The sequence below is a fragment of the Microtus ochrogaster genome, chromosome 1 (genome assembly GCF_000317375.1).
Source record: "Microtus ochrogaster isolate Prairie Vole_2 chromosome 1, MicOch1.0, whole genome shotgun sequence".
Classification (NCBI taxonomy): domain Eukaryota; kingdom Metazoa; phylum Chordata; class Mammalia; order Rodentia; family Cricetidae; genus Microtus; species Microtus ochrogaster.
In genome coordinates this window covers 62,405,721-62,425,452 of record NC_022009.1, presented here as the reverse complement: position 1 = coordinate 62,425,452, position 19,732 = coordinate 62,405,721, and the positions used below count along the sequence as shown (strand labels likewise).

The window sequence follows — 19,732 nt, the reverse complement described above, 5'->3', positions numbered from 1 at the left end:
AAGGGGTCACCACAACACGAGAAACTGTATCAAAGGATCATTGCATTAGGAAGGTTGAAAAGCATTGACTCATGATGCCTTTGGCTCGAATGCCATTGTCCAATAGCTATTTCAACCCATTGTGCTATTAATCACACTTCACTGCCAGCTCTGAAGAAGGTGAGAGCGTGTGTCGGACTTGGCGTCTTGAAAGTTGAACGAAACTACCATCCCACACTCTTGATCACCCTGGCTTTCCTTTATTATGATGGAGACCAGCCAGTCCTTACTTCAACCGTCATACAACAATTATTTTCTGAACCTCTGTGTGGTTTGCTGATTTAAATGGAGAAAGAGTGTTATTTTAGTGGTGGGTTTTTTCTTTTCAAAGTAAGACAGAGAGAGTGACAGTTCGTACTTGCAGTCTCACTATTCAGGAGCCTGAAACACATAGAGTGTTCAAGGCCTGGACAACCGAGTGAGGCTCTGCCTCAACATAGAAGAGAAGGCTGGGGCATATATCAGTGGGAGAGCACTTGTCTAGTGAATATAAGAGTATAAAAATGCAAATGAGCAACTATCAACAGTTTGTGAAATTCCACATATACAAATCCTAACATGCAATTCTAACTAATTTCTCAGGATGAATGTCTGAACAGAATTTGTGTTGACTAATTGCTGTGGGACAATGGTCTTGTACCCTATATTGATTTGTCACTTGTATTGGCTTAATAAAATGCTGATTGACCAGTAGCCAGACAGGAAGTACAGGTGGGGTGACTAGAACAGGGGAATTCTGGAAAGAGGAAGGCTTAGTCTGCAGTCATCACCCAGACCAAGAGGAAGCAAGATGAGAATGCCTCACTGTTATACGGTACTAACACAGACAAGAATTTTGGGTTAAGATGTAAAAATTTATTAATAAGAAAGCCTGAGCTAATAAGCTAACCAGTTTATAATTAATGTAGGCCTTTGTGTCCTTCTTTGGGACTGAATGGCTGTGGGACCAGGCAGGACAGAAATCTCTGTCAACAACTAACATTCATTTATAAAAACACATTTTTCTTCAAGGCAAGAAGGAATCATTTCCTTCTAAAAGCCTTGAAACAACAACAAAAAATGTAAGATACAAATAGTTGCCCTCTCTATCTCCCAGAGGTAAGTATGAATAATAGCATAGTATATGTCCTTTGAGGAAATTGAGATATTAATCGGTTTAATACGTTTTATAGAATAACCAAAATATATCTTCTTGAAGCAGTCACTAGCAGCACTCTTAATGAAATTGAATATAATTAGTCAGATGGACTTTAAAAATTCAGAAAAACCAACAAAATAAGCTTAAAATAGTATATGCATCCACATATAATTGTAAATTATTATAGATACATTACATTGTGATAAATTGCTTTATGAGAGATGAATCAAGCCACACTAGTAGGTAATGAGAGGAGGGGTGTAACATAGGAGTTACAATCTACAGACTAAGTGATCTGGCCATTGAGGAACATGGCAGAGGCTGCAAGAAGAGACTAAATTAGGTAGGACTAAAGAGGAAATATTCCAAGAGCTCTATAATGTATAAAGTCTTCAAAGGTATAGTTGAACTTGGTGACTGGTAAATTTCCTGCTAGCTTGAGACAAATTGAAGCTAGAGGGCAATGATGAACCAGCTCATAGAGGTCTGAGGCCAGGTTGACTTCTTGGTAACCACTCAAGGAACACTTGCAAGGGAGTTGCTGAGGGCTTTCCCCATTGTTCTGGAACACATGTAGTGTAGCAGTCTTGTGCTAGATCTGGCCTCTGGTACCCATCACTGTCCCTTTGGATCACAAGGACCTGGTGTTTTAAACCCTCTTCTCCGTTTTCTCTCCTGCTTTCTACTTCCCAGTAAAGCACAGTGGTAGGGAAGAAGGCTCGAGAAAGGGCAGTTGCATCACTAACAGTAATAGGCCATCACAGGTAAGTGGCAGCAGGTGTGGTATCTAGGCTCCAGCAGCAACTCAGAAAACCCACAGCAGCCAAGGCCCTCAGATATTTCCTCATTTCTACAGGGGAAAATTTCATGAGGTGCCGCTATATTATAATCTAGAACTAGAGTGACCAAAATAAGGAGTTCCACTGGCTACTTCCTGTTTCTGGATTGGGTCTCAAGCTTTCCCCTCAATTGTATAAATTCTCACAAATTTTAATCTTTTCGGAGAACCATAGAGAGAGGTATTTTTTCTTTTCTCTTTAATAAGAGTAAAATATATATTCCATAAAATATCATACAACCAATTTAAGTGTACAGTTCATGCATGACAAATGAACATCCAGAATACTTCATCATGCAAGACTGAAATCCCATTCCCATTATACAATTCATCATGCCTTAGTCCCCCAGGTCCATGGCTACTGCCATTCCTTCTATGAACTGACTACCCTAGGTACCCCATATAAGCAGAATCCTACAGTATTTTTCCTTCTATGATCGGTTTGTTTCACTTATTAAAATTTTCTTGACATTTATCCACATTACTGTCTGTGTCATAATTCCCTTCCTTTTGAACACTGGATACCTCACTGGATACATATTCACATATACACATACATATATAAATTTCACATACCTACTGATTTTTGTCTATCTACTGATAGCCAACTTTTGTCTTCATAAAAATGTTATTAACAGGAGTATGCAAATATGTCTTAAACACTTTGATTTCATTCATTTTGAATGTGCAGCCTGAAGTAAATTCACAATTTTCTTAAGAATCTTCATGTAGTCTTGCAAATTGGCTATTCCATTTAACAGTACATTTTCTCCATGTTCTTGCCAACAATTGTTTTTTGTGTTTTGAATAGTACCCTTCCTACGTTGTGATGAGTACAGTGTGCTTTTTGAACCCACAGAGCTTCAAAAAAGTGTCTTGTATATACTGTAAAAATAATATTTTAAAATAACCATTAAACACTAACCCATATCTCTTGGGGAGGTGTCGTCTGCTCGCTCAGTTTCCTTTTACATTCTCCCCTCCCCTTCCCTCCCCACTCTCCTCTCACACACAAGCCTTTAAGCCCATGGAGAATAAGGACAATTCTTATCTGTTCTTGCTCTCATGTTTTCTTTCTCTTGAGTCTGATAAGCATTCCTGAAAGTGCTTAAATCATTGCATGGTAATGTAAGCTTATGACGAATCATCCATTTTAGAAAAAAACAAGTGGTCAAGCTTAAGAGATGCAGAAAAGATGGTCAAGACTTACTAGCAAAGCATTGAGGGGCTTTCGAAAGCACTGCTGGTTCTGATTTGGGATAACCTGAATTTTTTTTAACTAGATTTATTTATTTATTTGTTTGTTTGTTTGTTTGTTTGTTTATTTTTTACATCCTGGCTGCAATTTCCCCTCCCTCTTCTCCTCTAAGTCCCTAGCCTAATTCTATTCCCACCCCCTAATCCACTTCCCTTCCATTTCTGTTTAAGAAAGGGCAGGTCTCTCATGAGGATCAGCAAATTATGGCAGTCTTAACCCGAATTTTTAAAAAATCTGGAAAAAAAGCTTGGCAAATATCTGGTAAGCTCTTTGCAGCCAAGACTCAGCGCCTCAGTGTCTCCTGGGCACATTTGCAGAGAGGCAGCCGCACTTTTGACGGGGGGCACATTTCTTCAGCTTTGAAATACTCCATTTCTTTGACTCTGCATGAACTATGGAGTCTAAGACACTGTGTCCTCCATCGTCCACACATCTACCCAGATATTGACAGTGAATTCCAGTTTCCTCGTCTCGAAAACAGCAAGGCAGCTGCCTGTCTTCCTGTTAAGCAGATTAGCTGAGCCAAGGCTATGTATGTCTTTAGCACATTTACATATGTAATTGCAAGAACAACCAATTCTATTTTCTCTGAAATAGGGCTGTAGGTAGCAGCCATTTGAAAATAAAGTTAAGAATGAATTCTCTTAATTATACTTGAACTTTTGGGGAATTTTCAAAGAATATATTTGAATAAATTTAAAGAGCTTTATTAGTACACTTAATAGTGACAATTATTTAATATAAACAATAGTAGAAATAACAATATATTGCAGATTTGAATTTAAAGAATAGGTAGATTACTATTGTCATAAAGTGCATACTAATTAATTTAACTATTTCAGAATGTACAATTATCATCAACAGATGTAATGTCAGTTTTCATGTTTTTAAAGAACTGAACTTTCTTTGTTTCAAAACAATGTATGCTTTTCCAAAAATGTGTCTATCACAGGGGGCATAGCTTAGTGGTAGAGCATGTGTTTAATATACCCTAGTCTGAATGCCCATCACAAAAAGCCAAGCACCAGAATGAGGTAAAAAAAACAGTCCTAGCTAATTGTTATAAAACTTCCCTTTCAATTATTGCATTAATCTCAAATAGATCTCTGTCATATTGTAGAACTGTTCTTTTGCAGAGTGTTTGCATATGTACCTCTATGTACATATGGGTACCTCTATGTACACATGGGTACCTCTATGTACATATGGGTATTGCCAGGGCAAATATATACATGGGCCCAATATTATAGTCTTTAAGATCATCACAAGAAAATTGTAAGTATTTTGCATGTTCAGAACTTTTTCAAATTATTTTTTAATTTTATTATTAATTTGTTTAATTATTTATGTGCAATGTGGGGATTGAACCCAGGACTTTGGGTGATCTCAGCATGCACTCTACCCCCGAACTCAAGTCCTCTGACTTTGATTTCTACAGCCTCTCAACAAAGCAGAAGAGCAGGCAGTAGCAGCCCCAGGTCTCCCAGATGAGGGTATGACTTTCTCAAGACATGAGACATGAGTGCTGCTAGGTATTGCAGCCACAGCTCAAACCCAGCCTTGGTTCCCAAGGTGGTCTCCTGTCCGTATCATTGCTTCTTCTTAGAGCATGCAGTTAGTGTAGTGACGGGGAAAGCAAGTGAACAAGAGAGACTGGGAGGAATATATCTTGGTTGTCTTTCTGAGTTTGGGAGAATAAACTCTAGCAACCAATTGAAACATGAAGATCAAAGTCGACAAGGAGGTCAGCAGCATTGGGAGTATTTTAATTGCATTCACTCTGATTGAATGCATAGGTATATTTTTTAAAATAACATTTTACCCATGTCTCCACCTTCTCATGTGTGCTATTCTTACAGCCAAATGCTATGCTCTTCTTCTATTTCTTTGGTTATAGATTTATACCTTAAGTTCATTTCTTGAAAATTTTGTTTACTTTATAAAATCTGTGATTAATCTCAGAATTTTATTTCTATAATACAAATATTTAGAGAGAAATCTGATACTACTTAGTTAGCACTGTTAAGCTGCGGAGCTAACATGGTTGCTAGCGATGAACAGGCAAAGGAAGGAGTCCAAACAGATGTGTACACCTTTACTCTTCAGACTTGTTCCGTCAAACCCGGTGCTTGGACAGACATGAACTAGCCTCTTTAAGCAAGTCAGAATCATATGTAAGAAGCAAAATGAAATCCTTAATTGTTAATCCAGGGAAGGCATGATCTACGGGACCCCTCATCTGATTTCAGCACTGCACATGTGGCCCTCAATTCCCAGGAACAATTATGTATAGGAGACCAACATGTCTTCATTTGTATTAGTGAAAAGAGAAAAGCTACATTTTTTAACAATACTGAAAATTTGAATAAACTATATTAGATCAAACACCTACATGATAAGCTTGCAGAACTCTTTGCAATATACACTGATTTTATTGTTTTCTTTTTATAATGATATTTTGAAGCCAGGCAAATCTTTGAAAGAAACATAGGTGGAGCTGAAGAGATTGCTCAATGGTTAAACGAATTTGCTGCTCTTGCAGTTTACCTGGGTTTGGTTTCCAGCACTCACAACAGAAAACTTACAGCCACTTATAACCATTTCTAAGCTATCTGATGTCATCTTCTGGCCATCTGGGGCACCAGGCATGTACAAGACGTATACATATAAATTCATTTTTTTTAATTAATTTATTTATTTAAGGGTTTCTGCCTCCTCCCCGCCACCGCCTCCCATTTCCCTCCCCCTCCCCCAACAAGTCCCTCTCCCTCATCAGCTTGAAGAGTAATCAGGGTTCCCTGACCTGTGGGAAGTCCACGGACCGCCCACCTCCATCCAGGTTTAGTAAGTTGAGCATCCAAACTGCCTAGGCTCCCCCAAAGACAGTATGTGCAGTAGGATCAAAAACCCATTGCCATTGTTCTTGAGTTCTCACATATATATAAATTCTTAAGCACATACAAAAAATAACATGATCTTAGATAGTTAGGAACATAGGGGGGAAATGGATGATGCTTCTGTGCTTCTGAAATTTGACAGTAAGTATGTTAGTATAAGGAAAATCAGTGACAGAGCATATAGTCAGTGCTTTAGAGTTTTCACCATGAATACTAAGTCCCTAGGTTTGTCACCAGGAACACACACCACCAGAAGTTGAGGCACAAACACCAGGGAAGCTCCCTGTGGTAAGGTCTCTGTTCTGATTAAAATGTGTACTGCAGACCTGGGGTGATGTCAGGGCTGGGAAGCGAGGACTATGGGTCTTGATTTTGCACCATGAAGAAAGTTCAGCACAGGCAGCCGACCTCTCCGCTGGCTAAGATCTATCACTGTGTCATCTCAAAGCCAAACAAACATGCTGACATTCCACAAGTCTGCTAGGGCATCGGGGTCTTCAACGCCTTATCTTTCGATCATTTGGACGCCAGAAGGAAACTAAGCTTGCACAAACAAGGAAAATAGCACACGGGGGAGTCGTTATTTTTCATCACTTTTGGAAGTCTTTATTTTTTAGTTGCTCCTCCCACAGTGACGCATAGAAAGGCATAACAGTTTATAATGTACAAAGCATTGGAAGAAAGTACCTCAACTCGCCAATTATTTCCAAATGAGATTACAAACAAAAGGAAAACAAAATCTGGTTTATCGAGAAAGGACAAAAATAACTGAATAATGTCTGTTATTTACTTTTCTCTTTTTAACATAAGGTCAGGGACACTTCATTTTACAAATAGGATTAACATGAACATAACATCATCGCACAAGCTTGCAGACGACCAGCATAAAATATGGGGTACAGTTCTTAATCAGAAGAATCATGCTTTCGTGAAAGAAATTATAATCATTTATACAATTGAATTGATCTCGGTATTACAAAAACTAAGTCGCATCTATTTGTATTTAGTTCATTAAAAAGGATAACAAAATGACAACAACAACAAAAAGGAAGGAATGTTAGGAAAAGCCAAACACTATTGGGCACTCCCATACACAGGTCGTGTCCCCTTGGTCCTGGAAATTCCGAAAGGGGTGTGCCTCAGACATCATAACATAGTGGCTGACAGGAACAGTGCTCTTTTTAATCAACAAACAATAGTTTGCCAACAAATAAATACATGATACACGCAACACATAAAAAATTTAAACATTAAAAACAGTGACATGATTGTCTAAAATTAAGATGTTATCACAAGGATTTGGCAAACATCGTATTAGTGGTACAGCGGTACTGGTGATGAATAGGTTACATCACTGGCTTATCCTCTCTGAGCATGAGCATCCATAGTTTACAATATACACATACCCTTTTTCCCTAGTTTTAAACAATGTACTTAAGAAGGCAAAAGGTAAGGGGGTGACAAAACTCCTGCTATTACTTCCTAGAATCATTGTGCATTTTTTTCTGACTACTTCCATCTTCAAAGGATTAAATTACATAAAACTTTAAAAAAGAAAAAAAACTAAATCTGGTAATTAAAAGCAACTGTTCCCAATCACATCAGGTGATCTTGTAAGAAGCAGAATTTGATTTCTATGGAGTGTTCATTTGTATCGTCAATGCTGCCATCTCAACCGCCCCTCTCATCCACCAGTCCTAGGACAGGAGAATAGAAGGTGCCTTCCCCAGTGAGGTTTTCATTCATCTCCGATCATGTTAGATTAATTGATCCTCCAGAAGTCAGCAGCTGCCTTGCTGTGCAAAACAAAATATTGAGAATAAATAGCTTCCTTTTTCTCTCTCTCTTTTTCTTTAATCATTCAGTTTAAGGTCACCAAACTTTAAATGAGTGACCCTTTCGGTTGATAAGGCATTCTGCTCAGCAGTCTTGTAAAGAGTTCTCTAGGAAAGAGCCACGCTACTGTTGGACTTGGTCCCACTCTGGTCAACCTCGACAACGTCATACATGACTTATGGACTGGATGGCACTGGATTCTGCTGCAGCCCTTGCCATGCTGTGCCACACGTTGGAGGAGCTGTGGGAGGCAGGATGGAGGGACTCCTTGTCGGACAGTGACAGCATCATAGCATATGCCTGGAGTGAAAAGGAGAGACTCAGAAAAGGGCATTTGAACAGAAAGAATAAATCCAATTCAAAGAATATAGTCCATGCACATTAGGAAGACATGAGACCCTGGACACAAGCACCCTTCATGACTATATTTGATAGAGGGGCTCTATTCTTTTCATCAAAAGGACATAAGTGCTTACCTTAGCCAGACTGTGGAGGAGACGGTCTGACTCTCGTACCTGTAACCCAGACTCCTGAAGGTGAATGACCACCCCAAGGTCCTTCAACTCTATAAAGCTAGGCCTTATTTCTGCCCAAATTTGAGACTAGTGTCCTTTCTCTAGTTTCCCTTTGTGTTTGAAATACCTACTGTAGACATCTAACACCCCTGAGAATAAGCGCTCAAGTAAATTCCATTAAGAAAAAAAAATAGGAGGCCCGACAACATCCTAAGCAACCATGAGTCATGAGTCCACGAGGAGAAGGTGCACAGAGGTTCTCTGTCAGGAGCAACTCTTTCTTCCCTGTGATCATGCCAAGCTCTAAATAACTGCTCAGAGATTCCCTTGTCCACTGCCAAGGAAAATATTCAAATGAAGTGTTTGGTCTTGACTTGTGAGTGAACTTTTCACTGTTGATTTGCTATTGTGGGTCTCATCCATTGCTAAACTTGCTTGTCAAAATGCTGTTGAAGTGGAATCATTAAAGTCCTGCCAAAGACATTCCAAGTGTCTGTAAACAAAGACAAATGCCTCTGTTGTTCAGCAGAATTTCATCTCGGGGAGTCATGCTGAGACATGTGGCCAGCCTGTGGTTTCTCTCTCACCATGGCATTTGGCTAGATTACAGGCTGATTTTAATTTGCTGGGTCATGGCTCTCAAGGCATACATTTGGCTTTTCTATTTCTCTCTCTCTGTGTGTGTGTGTGTGTGTGTGTGTGTGTGTGTGTATGCACACACACATGCATGAATGTACACGTGCTTGCACATGGGAGTTACATATTTGTGTGTGCACGTGCGCGCGCGTGTGTGTGGAGACAAAATGTCAGCATTAGATACTGCTTATCAGGTATAGCACACCTTGTGCTTTGAAGTATGGTCTGGAGCTCACCAACGTGGCTAACTGGCTGACCAGTGAGCACCAGGAACCCTTCCATTGCCATACTTGGCTTTCTTTACGTGAGTTCTACAGGTCAAACTCATGTCTTATGCTTGCATAGCAACTACTTTAGTGACTGATCCACATTTGATTTTTATAGGTGAGATTTGCCTTCTGGGTTTGCACAAAAATCCCAGTGTTTATTCAACTAATATTCCTTAAGCATGAGCTCTATGCCAGGCACTGTGGTTCTAAAGGATTAAGGACAGATAATGCAGAGCCCATGTCCTTTGTGGTGACCTAGGTTACTCTATCACTTGAGTTTAAATTTCCTTACACTAATTAAGAACACCCCAGCACTTGTCTCCAGTGGTTGCAGAGGAAACACAGAATTCAGGTTAGGAAGCCTCATGCAAACTGATACCATCAGGGACATAGTTTTTTATAGAATATGGTTTCCCTCAAGGAAATTCCCATGACAAAATAAAGTCACTATTTTATTGATTAATGGCTTTGGATTCAATCATTATAAAGAGTTAATATATAAATGCTTGAGAAAAGCACCATAAATTTCAAATTATAAAAAAAAAAATGACAGAAAGCGTGTGCTCTTGGGAAATCGAATGGCAGCTGAAATACAGGGATTGCTGCTCAGTTCCTCCACACCACGGAGACAGCGGCTAAACCACAGAGTGGCTGAATTAGTGACAAGGGAATGAATACAGAGCCTTACAATAAAGTTAGCTTGCATGAATACTTGATAGAACACCCATATATACATATATGTGCATATATGGACAGTGAAGTAAAATAACATGAGCTAGGTAACACAATGCTTATATTTATTGTGATGCCAGCTGTTACGATGCTAGGCAGGACATTTACCTCAAAATGCTGGCCCTGAGACACATGCCACAGCTGTTATTTTTACATTCTCAGACGCCCTGGCTTTCTTTCGTGTCTGACAGTTTCTGAAATGTATATTATGTACTGCACATTATTGGGGTGGGATAGCTAAAAGAAAGGAAGCTTGGATCCTCCATGAATCTCTGACAGCTGGGAAACATGGGATATATTTGTGTGAAAGTGTGTGTGTGCGTGCGTGCGTGTGTGTGTGTGTGTGTGTGTGTGTGTATTCAAAGTAACCACTTCTTATGGAAGTGTCTATAAGTGTCTCTGTATGGCTCGAATTTAACATTAGAAACTGAGAAGTCATGTTTAAGCCCATCGAGTTAGAGAAAAGAAGGAAACAACTTCTCTCCCCTTCTTCTACAATGAGGAAATGGCATCTGATCATAACCTACATGCTTCTGCCAATATGACATAGATTTTAGAAGCCCACTGTGCAGAGGCTGACTATATCCAATTCAGAAAGAATATTATTTTTTCTATTTACATACATAGTATCACAGGCTTTTATTGAATTAAATGATTACAGACAATATACATTTTCTACTCACATGACGTTCCTGATCAGCAATCACCACACCTTAGCTGAGATTTTACTATATCATTATTAACACCAGCCCAATGCATCTCAAAGAATAGAAAATCATATCAAAATGTGGATGCTAATATCGCCCATTGTTTTAATATGTCCTGCCATCTCCAAAATGTTCTAAGTGAAGCAAACAATTCAACCAATGTGACCAAAATTAAACCTGCCTCTTTTTTTGTTTTTTTTTTGTTTTTGTTTTTGTTTTTGTTTTTTTGAGACAGGGTTTGTCTGTAGCTTTGGGGCCTGTGCTAGAACTAGCTCTTGTAGACCAGGCTGGCCTCAAACTCATAGAGATCTGCCTAGCACTGCCTCCCAAGTGCTGGGTTTAAAGGCGTATGCCACCACCACTTGGCTAAACTGTCTTTTTAAAAATGGTCTTAATGAACATTCAGTTGAGTGCAGATGTCATAAAAAATTATTGTTTCTCTATATCTTTTAACAAAAGACTAAAGCTCTTTTAATTGGTGCTGGTGAATCCATTTTTAGAATAATTTTCTGTTGCCATGTGCTGGCTGGTCATGAGTCAGAAGACTGCTCATTCACTCAGTGAACACTGCAGGCTTTACTTCTAGATCTGTCTAAGCTGGTACAGATCTTTGGTAGCTCATTTTATTTTTGTCCTTCACTTTAGCCCTAATCTCTGGACTTAATTATCTGATGGATATATCAGAATTCACTACATATAGTAAAGAAAAATAAATAAATTTAAAACATGCATATGTCAAAGGAGGTGATGACAGAACGATCAGAAAATAATACTGAGGTACCAAAAGAACTTGAAGATAAGCCGTGTGTGCTCTCTATCCAGAAGCAAAGAGCCAAAGGGAAACTCAAGGAACTGCAAGGCAAGGGCAGCCCTGCCATGGAAGTTTCAGTGGTACAGAATGCAGTTTTACAAGTTAATGGCTGCATTAATTAACGTTGGCATTGATCATCTATATAGAGAAAAACCAGGAACATCATGAATAAAGCGACCAGATCTATGTGGATTCTAGAATGCTACCGAGTGACAGTATCTCCTTCTGTTTACTGAAGATATGTAGGCATGCATGCACCATGTCCCCTGGTGTGGACTGCGGCAGTCAGTACCTGTGACTTGGACTTTCTGTGTAACGGCTGTTTAAGCTCCTCTGGCACATGGGCAGAACTAAAGGAAGACAGCTCGGCGTCAGTGTATTGATTCTCTTCCATCTCCCTCATTTTGAGGCTATCTGTGAAGTGTCTTATGTGGTCTAGAGCAGAAAGGCCAGATTTATAGTCTTCCTCTTTATACCTAAAATGAACCAATGGGAAAGCACAGAGATTGGGTTTTCTTTGGCAGTTTTTTGTCTCATCAAGTTATCGTCATTTTTATCTTAATAGCTGTCAAACTTCATAGTGCACTGTCATGTAAAGTAGCATGCAATAATTGCTAGTTTTAAAATATTTACAAATAGCACATCTTAATATATATTTATTTCAATGTTTTATTGACTAAAGTCAAGCATGTACTAGAAGTAAAGTCAATGCCATATTGAGTTAGCAATGTGTGGGAACAGAAATCATACATTTGAAAACTTCTTCTGGAGTAAAGTCAATTATAAAAATATTCAGTCAGGATACCTTGCGATCACAAAAATATAGTATCACCTTCACCTTACCTATTTGTTAATTTTTCCTATTAAAAAACCTATCATCTGTGAAATTTATATTAAACATTTGAGTTACAATTATAATAGATGATTGAATGGATGAAATGTCTATTTTTCCTTTGGGCTTCCTAAGTAAAATCTAAAAAGTAAATGCTTGTGTAATCTTCACTCATCCTCCCTGCTTGGGGCCACCAGAGTTCCACAAACACTAATGTATTTACATGCTTCTGTCCCTTGCCACCTCATTTTCTCCTATGTCAAACTGATTCACTGTGTGTGCCTTTCCCGGGTCAAATAGAACGTTAATGATTTGCTACTCACAGATTCCTCCTAATCTAACACATTCTTTCAGTAGCCAAGCAGAGCTGGAGGAATTTCCACCGCAGCCTGCCACACAGAGTATGTCTGTTGCTTGGCTTGCAAAGTTGCAAAGTTTCAAAGCACTCACCTCACAGGGGATGCCTTACAATGCATCTCCAGGGCACCGGCTTCTTCATACTCATCCTCAGGGATTTCTTCATCTAAATTAGCTGGCCCCAGCTCCTTTCTGGATTTTCCAGGCATATCATTGTCTTCATCCTCCTCATCCAACAACACCTCATCTTCTACTTCTTCATCATCCAGTAGATCAGAATTCTGGCTGGTTACCAAAGTTTTGTCATCTTTAAAATGACTGCCATTCATCCTTTCAAAAGTATAGAGAGTAAAAGGATAAGTTATTAATATAGATAGATAGATAGATGATAGATAGATAGATAGATAGATAGATAGATAGATAGATAGATAGATAGATGATATATAAACATGCAGTTAGTTTTTTCATCATTCCCCGTAACAACAGTTTAAATATTCAGCACTTACAAAAGGAATTTATATTGTGTGTGCCTCATTGCAACTTTGGGAAAATAATGTAATTTCACAAAGGCGCAAACAAAGACAAAAATAACTGGATGATTACTCAGGCTGCAAATGCAGCCTCTGGCAGAACAGGAAAAGCAACCCCAGTTTCAGATTTCTTATCTTTCCTGATAAACGATATGGTGAGCACTATGTAAAAGCACATGAATGTTTTCTCTGCATTATGTACATAATTACCGTTTAAGTGCCACCATTTAAAGTAATTGATTTCTGGAAAACATGTGTCACCGAGCAATGCTGACAATAGCTTCAACACACACACACACACACACACACACACACACACACACACACACACACAAACCGAATCTACGAAACCAAAGACAAAGTGAGCAAAGCTGCCAAGCAGCGATTGGTATTTACTGTTCCTGGATGACCGTTGTGATATTCTCTACTTGGACACAATACTCAAGCTTGGAAGTTATTGAGAGCCCACTAATCTTGACTCTTTCTAAAAGATCCTAAATTGTCTAAGAGCAAAGGAGTTCTTTGTTTTCCAAGAAAACACACAGATGGTAAATCAAGTAGGAATTTAAGCGAACTAACATCCTTTGAAACTGACATAGCAAGCCCAGCTAACAGTGCAAAACAATCATTTTTCAGCTTAAAATGTCCTTTTTAATATCTCTGTTCACATTGGAAAGAGCTGCAATCCAGAACTCGTGTAATGTACTACGGAAATTCCGCTTATGGAATTTAAAGGCATAGACGATGGTGAGGCTTTCAAAATGACCATCAATTTAAGGAAAATATGAATAGAAGTTTTGTTATAAGACTTTAAAATATAACTACAACATGACACAACTATAAGCACTTGAAAAGAGGGAGCTGGTTTTGAAAGAGGCATGGTCAGAGCGGTTGATGAGTATGCGATGATATGAACCATCACAGGCCCCCACGCATCCGAATCTCGAAGTCATCCATACTTTTTGTCTTACCATGTTCCTCTATCCAGTTACTGCATTAGAAACTCACAGAACCTTCGGTTATTGATGTAGGTAAGTATACCTCCACATTAAATGAAATGACTTTTCAGGCCATGAAAGATCAGAAGGCATACACAGCAATTCCCCCACAAAAATACGTAGAACTTAACGTTTAGATTTCTGAGACTTAAAGGGATACATACATGAAGCAACCTTGGAGATGACAGAAGCACGAAGTACAAATGCATTTGAGCAGAAAAAGTAACATCATCATCAAGTATTTTATACAACCTCCTAACCTCTTCTACCAAAAAGAACGATGAAAACATATTTTTCACAGACATAAACTATTAGTTTTCAGATACACTGCCAACTTGCTAGCTTGAATGGAAGGAAATTGTTATTATTTTAAAAGAGTGAAAAAAATGAAAGTAAAAGAACAAAGAGTCCATGGATAAAAACCAAGAGCAACAAAAGCCACATGATTAAGAAAGCCTATTTGTTAATTATGCTTTCAAATGTGGCAATTTATAGGGAAAAATTATTCATCAAAAGTAGCCTGATAGGTGCAGAGACAGGGAAAGTCAAATGACCCGACTTCTACTTCCGTGTTTAGACATGTTGAAGCCAGATGTTGCGGCTATGCAGCCGCAAAATCTCCAGTTGAGCGCTATCAAATTTGAATAGACTTTTCAGAACCCAATGGTGATTTTAGCATTTCTTATTTTTATTATTTAATCAGACTTTAATTTGTACATTATGTCTGTTACTAACTCCATTTTGTACTGCCGAGCAATGGGCTCATCTCCCCCCACACCACACAAACACAAAGGGATAAGTGAAAGGAATGGGACGTCCAACAAGGAGATACTGTTGCTCTTATGACTTCTTAGAGGCCTAAAAGGGTCCCTCTCTCTCCTTTCCCTAGCTACGGTTACACAAAATAAAGAACAAGAGCAGTTGTTTGTTTTACTGTTATTTCAGTTAGAACATTTATTATCTGAAGTGTGCTTCCTTGGAGAATGACGTAAAATGGTTAGTCTAGGCTTTTCCCAGCATAACAAACTACAGACAGTGCCACAATAAAGTGATAGAATCTTTATCAATTAAGTTCATGATATTTTAAAGTATTGTAATTTAATATGCTCCAGGATGGCTATGGTCAGAGAAGGGTAGTTCTTCAATACCAAATATTTAGCTTCCCTTAATGGTACGGAAATTTAAATGTAAGAAAAGTTTTGGCAAAATACTGTGTCATTAACTTCATATACAAGGTCAAGCATAGATGAACGAGTAAGTATTAACAGCATTTGCTTCTCTGCTGATGTCCTCGATGCTACTGATGATACTAGCTCAAGAACAGCCATGCCCACTTAAAGGCAACATCCCTGCCTTTGAGAGAACAAGGGGAACTATTGGCTCCCAATTGAAAAGTTCTCAAATAGCTTTGGTGCAAACATATTGACCTAATCAATGTGAACTTCATATACATATTAATACTGATATATAGAGGGATAGAGAGATAGGATGGAGACACAAGAAATTGTATCACAAGATATCTGTTAATACCATATTGAAAATAGTAATAGCCAACAATGACTAGTGATAAAGTTGACCCCTTGTGGTAAGCTTCCTGCTGGCTTTAAAATTTTGTAAAATAGTTTTATTTAGTTTCCAAGATAAGCAGATCTGCCTGGTAGCAAAAATGGGCTGCAAAACAAATAGGCCAGGCTATGTCTCATCAATTATTTACGTGGCTTCTGGCAAGTTGTTAACCTTTGATGTCCCCATTCTTTTGCTGATAAAATTGCAGTCACTTTTATGATATCATTGTGAAAATTAAATCAACTAATATGGAGCTGAAGAGATGGCTCAGCACTTAAAGCAATTACTGCCCAAGCAAAAAGACCAGAGTCCCCCAAACCCACATAAATGCTGGATGGACATGGTGGCCCCCCTATACCTCCATCCTCAGAAGACAGAGACAAAGGATTCTGGCAGCATGCTGGCTAGCCAAGTTGGAAACATTAGTGAGCTATAGGCTAGACTTGGAGAGACCTTGCCTCAAAGAATAAGGTGGAAGAATGATTGGGGAAGGTGCTCAACCTCAGGCTTCCACAGCTTGGACACATGTGCATGGGTAGTGATGCACATGTCAAAATACACACATGCACACCACACACACACACAACTAGTACATGTAACATATTGCATAACTATTTGCTGTCCGTTCAAATAAACACCAACCACTGGCATTAGCAGTAACTCTAGTCCTAGGCATATGCGTGCAGAAACATCTACAAGGTCTGCTTTACCTCTCATCCATGTTCCGAGGAGACTGGCTCCCATGGTTGCTATTCCCAATGAAATTTCGGATCTCTGTGAAGTAGGCATCCTCTTTGTCATCCAGGATCGCACCTGTGCCTTCTAGCTCTGAGTGAGGCGATGACGTTGCCGTACCTGAGTGGGAGAGAAAGCCTTTGTGAGAAGATCACTGTTCATCTGGCCACTTACTTAGAACTTCATTCCTTGTGAACCAGAGAAGTGCTAGGTCTTAAGACTTGTGCTTTTCAAAGGGAGTACAAGCAACTCCAACTTACAGTGCCTGCTCATAAGAGTCTCCTGAGAGCACTGTGGTACACCAAGACCAAGAACCACAGCCTATCGAGGTTGTCATTTCTCTCAACCTGCTTCTTCTTATCTTTCTGGAGCATGGGAGTATTTTTATTCATATAAGAAGATCGGGTAAGAAACTATAGGAACCTTATATCCAGATTCTGCCACCACACACTGCACACAGTCCTCGCTGCAATCAGTGCATGTCTATTGTTGCTACACTAAGGTATGTGACAAAGTGAAGGTTGAAACCACGCCCAGAATTGTGTGCCTTGATTTGTTACAGGGTGTAAGCAGACTCAGAAATGACCCAGGGGCTTGTACAGCATGAAGAGTCCAAAAATGGATCTGTCTGTCATGAGGATCCTAAGCTTCCTTGCAAAATTAAAGTCATGATACGTTTGTCACAGAGCTGCTGTATTGGTTTACATAAATTTGCACCACCGTGAGTACTTCATGTATTGCCAGGTCTTATGCAAACACAGGCTTAATGCTGCTTATGTATTCCCACAATGTGTCTACAATTTAGTAGTTCATTATTATCGTCCTTATAACAAAAACCAGGGTTTTTTTCCCTCATCTTAAAGAAATTATCTGGTTAAAAACCAAGCATTCAATTTTGACAATTTTATTTTTCAATATTGTAAATCAAACTCAGAACTCAGAACATGCCAAGTAACTGTTCTATCACTGAGCTATATTTCTGGGCCTCCAACCAGTTGCATTTTTCTAACTTTCTAATTTTTTTTCTGAAGTAATATTGCTTACATAATATAGAATACTTATCACATAGAATATATTTCCATAGTTTCTTCATTGGGCTAAACTTCTAGGCCTAAAATCTAACACTTTGAACCCAGGATTGGTTTTCTGGATATGAGGAAGATGACTAATATATGTTGTTACCATTCAAGATCACAGATAACGTCGCTTACACTCACAAAGGATCAACAAAGTAATATATTTTTCAAGAAAAATTATTTGGTTATCCAAATTTGTTTCCTTTTCCTTCTCTGAAGCCCCCTTTCTTGAACTCAGGACTCGCCCACCACACTCCTAATTGCACAGGTTGTCTCTCTACATATACACCAGCAGACAAAGGCCAGCTCCTGGCTAGTTGTCTAACTGTCAAAAGCAAAGAAAGACTGAGAATCTCTTCTGTTAAGAACTTATTGGCACATTTGCCAGCAAGGAAAGCTAAATACTAGGGTGAAGTTGCCAGTTACTCAATTCTAGGTAAAATCTGGGACAAAACCAGATTATCTCTGCATCCTTTGTATGTTGTTCTGATCATATCCCCTCCCATCCATCCATCCAGAGTCTTACATAAAAGTTACCCCGGGGACCATGATTTCTAGCTTCCTAGGCAGGGATTTTTTTTTCACGTTTAGAATACATATTCTGTGAATAAATGGAAAGAGAATTCTTGCCATTTAGGAAATTCTGACGCCTATCTGTGCGGTGTCTAGGTCATGGCTGTCTTTGTTTGAGATTGCCTGTTGAGATAACTCCAGCTGGATGGAAAGGAAACCTAAATATGACCGTGGAGTCTCACATTCCCATTCATCAGTGATTGCCTCATTCGTGTGCTTTTAAAACGCCAGGGAAATGTGGCATGAACTTCCAGAGTGCCATCAGACTAGAGTGTTGAAATGGGAGCGAAGACTGAGCGTGATCGTTTTCCGCGGGACAGAACGTAAGTCATCCTTTCCCCACAACACCACCGAGGACCCACCAGACATGTTTCCATTCTCGTGTTTCTTCAGATGTCTGTCGAGATTGGTTTGCTGACCAAAACATCTGTCACACAAGTGACACTTAAACGGCTTCTCCTTGTTGTGGATGTTGCGGACGTGCCGCTGCAGGTTGGAGGAAATGCTGAATGACCGATCACAGTATTTGCATCTGGAAAGTAAATACAGACCCAGTATAGCAAACACGTTAGAAGACATTTCACAAGGCTTTTGGACCTGAAAGCTAAAATAACACTTCACATAGGAAAATACTATTCATATAGGACTGCTGCAATTCCAGTGGATTTGTTTCGTTTGGTTTAGGGTGCTTTCATTGCTCTCTAATCGATTAGAACACTGAGTTCCAATGTTTTACACAAACTCACTAAACTAAGCATATTACAAAGTGATAGCATTGACTCTTGTTCTGCTTAACACACACAGTTAAATACTTCCTAAATGGATATTGAAAGTCTAACCAATTCAACTCGCCTGATGATAACTACAAAGAAAATTCCATTGCTTTTTCCTAAATGGCACAAAATACTCCAATATTTTAAAAACTGAAGCAATGTAAAAAAAATGTGTTTGGTGCCAAAGACAGTGGTTTTTCTTAACCTGTAGTGATTAGGAATTCCAGAGCCCCCCTTAATACTGAAAATGTTCCAAAAGCAAGTGATGGTGCCACTAAGTCCCCCAGACGAAAGCAAAGGTCTTCAGTAGCCTCCTGCTTCACCTTCCCCCAATTTTCCATTCTGATGTCTATTAAAAAGTCGGCCACAGCTCCAAACAAGGTCAGTTTCCTTGAAAATGAATCAATGTGAATTATTAACTGTTTCTACATTTGATACAAATAAAAATTCTAAGTTATTTTATTTTTTTCCTTTGTCCCTAACATAAAAAATGTAAAACTTTGAGACCCAGGCTATCCCAGGTCTTTTCTGTGAGAATGGAAGTGGTTTTGTAATCGATGGTGTTATTTCACTGCACTTGAAGGGAGACTATCGTGTGTGTGTGTGTGTGTGTGTG

General features: G+C 39.0%; 1 protein-coding gene across 4 annotated transcripts in view; it reads right to left on the bottom strand.

Moving 5' to 3' along the window:
- Positions 1–6,750: 6,750 nt before the first annotated feature.
- The window catches only part of Mecom (MDS1 and EVI1 complex locus), a 273,629-nt gene continuing 260,647 nt past the window's right edge, over positions 6,751–19,732 (bottom strand). For all 4 annotated transcript variants that reach the window (XM_013347554.2, XM_013347551.2, XM_013347560.2 and 1 more), the window contains 5 exons: positions 18,706–18,875; positions 16,670–16,814; positions 12,959–13,195; positions 11,969–12,152; positions 6,751–8,306 (listed from right to left, as the gene is read on the bottom strand). In XM_013347554.2, the coding sequence (XP_013203008.2) occupies positions 8,172–8,306; positions 11,969–12,152; positions 12,959–13,195; positions 16,670–16,814; positions 18,706–18,875 (871 nt within the window). In that variant the 3' untranslated portion in view covers positions 6,751–8,171. The remainder of the gene's footprint in view (positions 8,307–11,968; positions 12,153–12,958; positions 13,196–16,669; positions 16,815–18,705; positions 18,876–19,732) is intronic.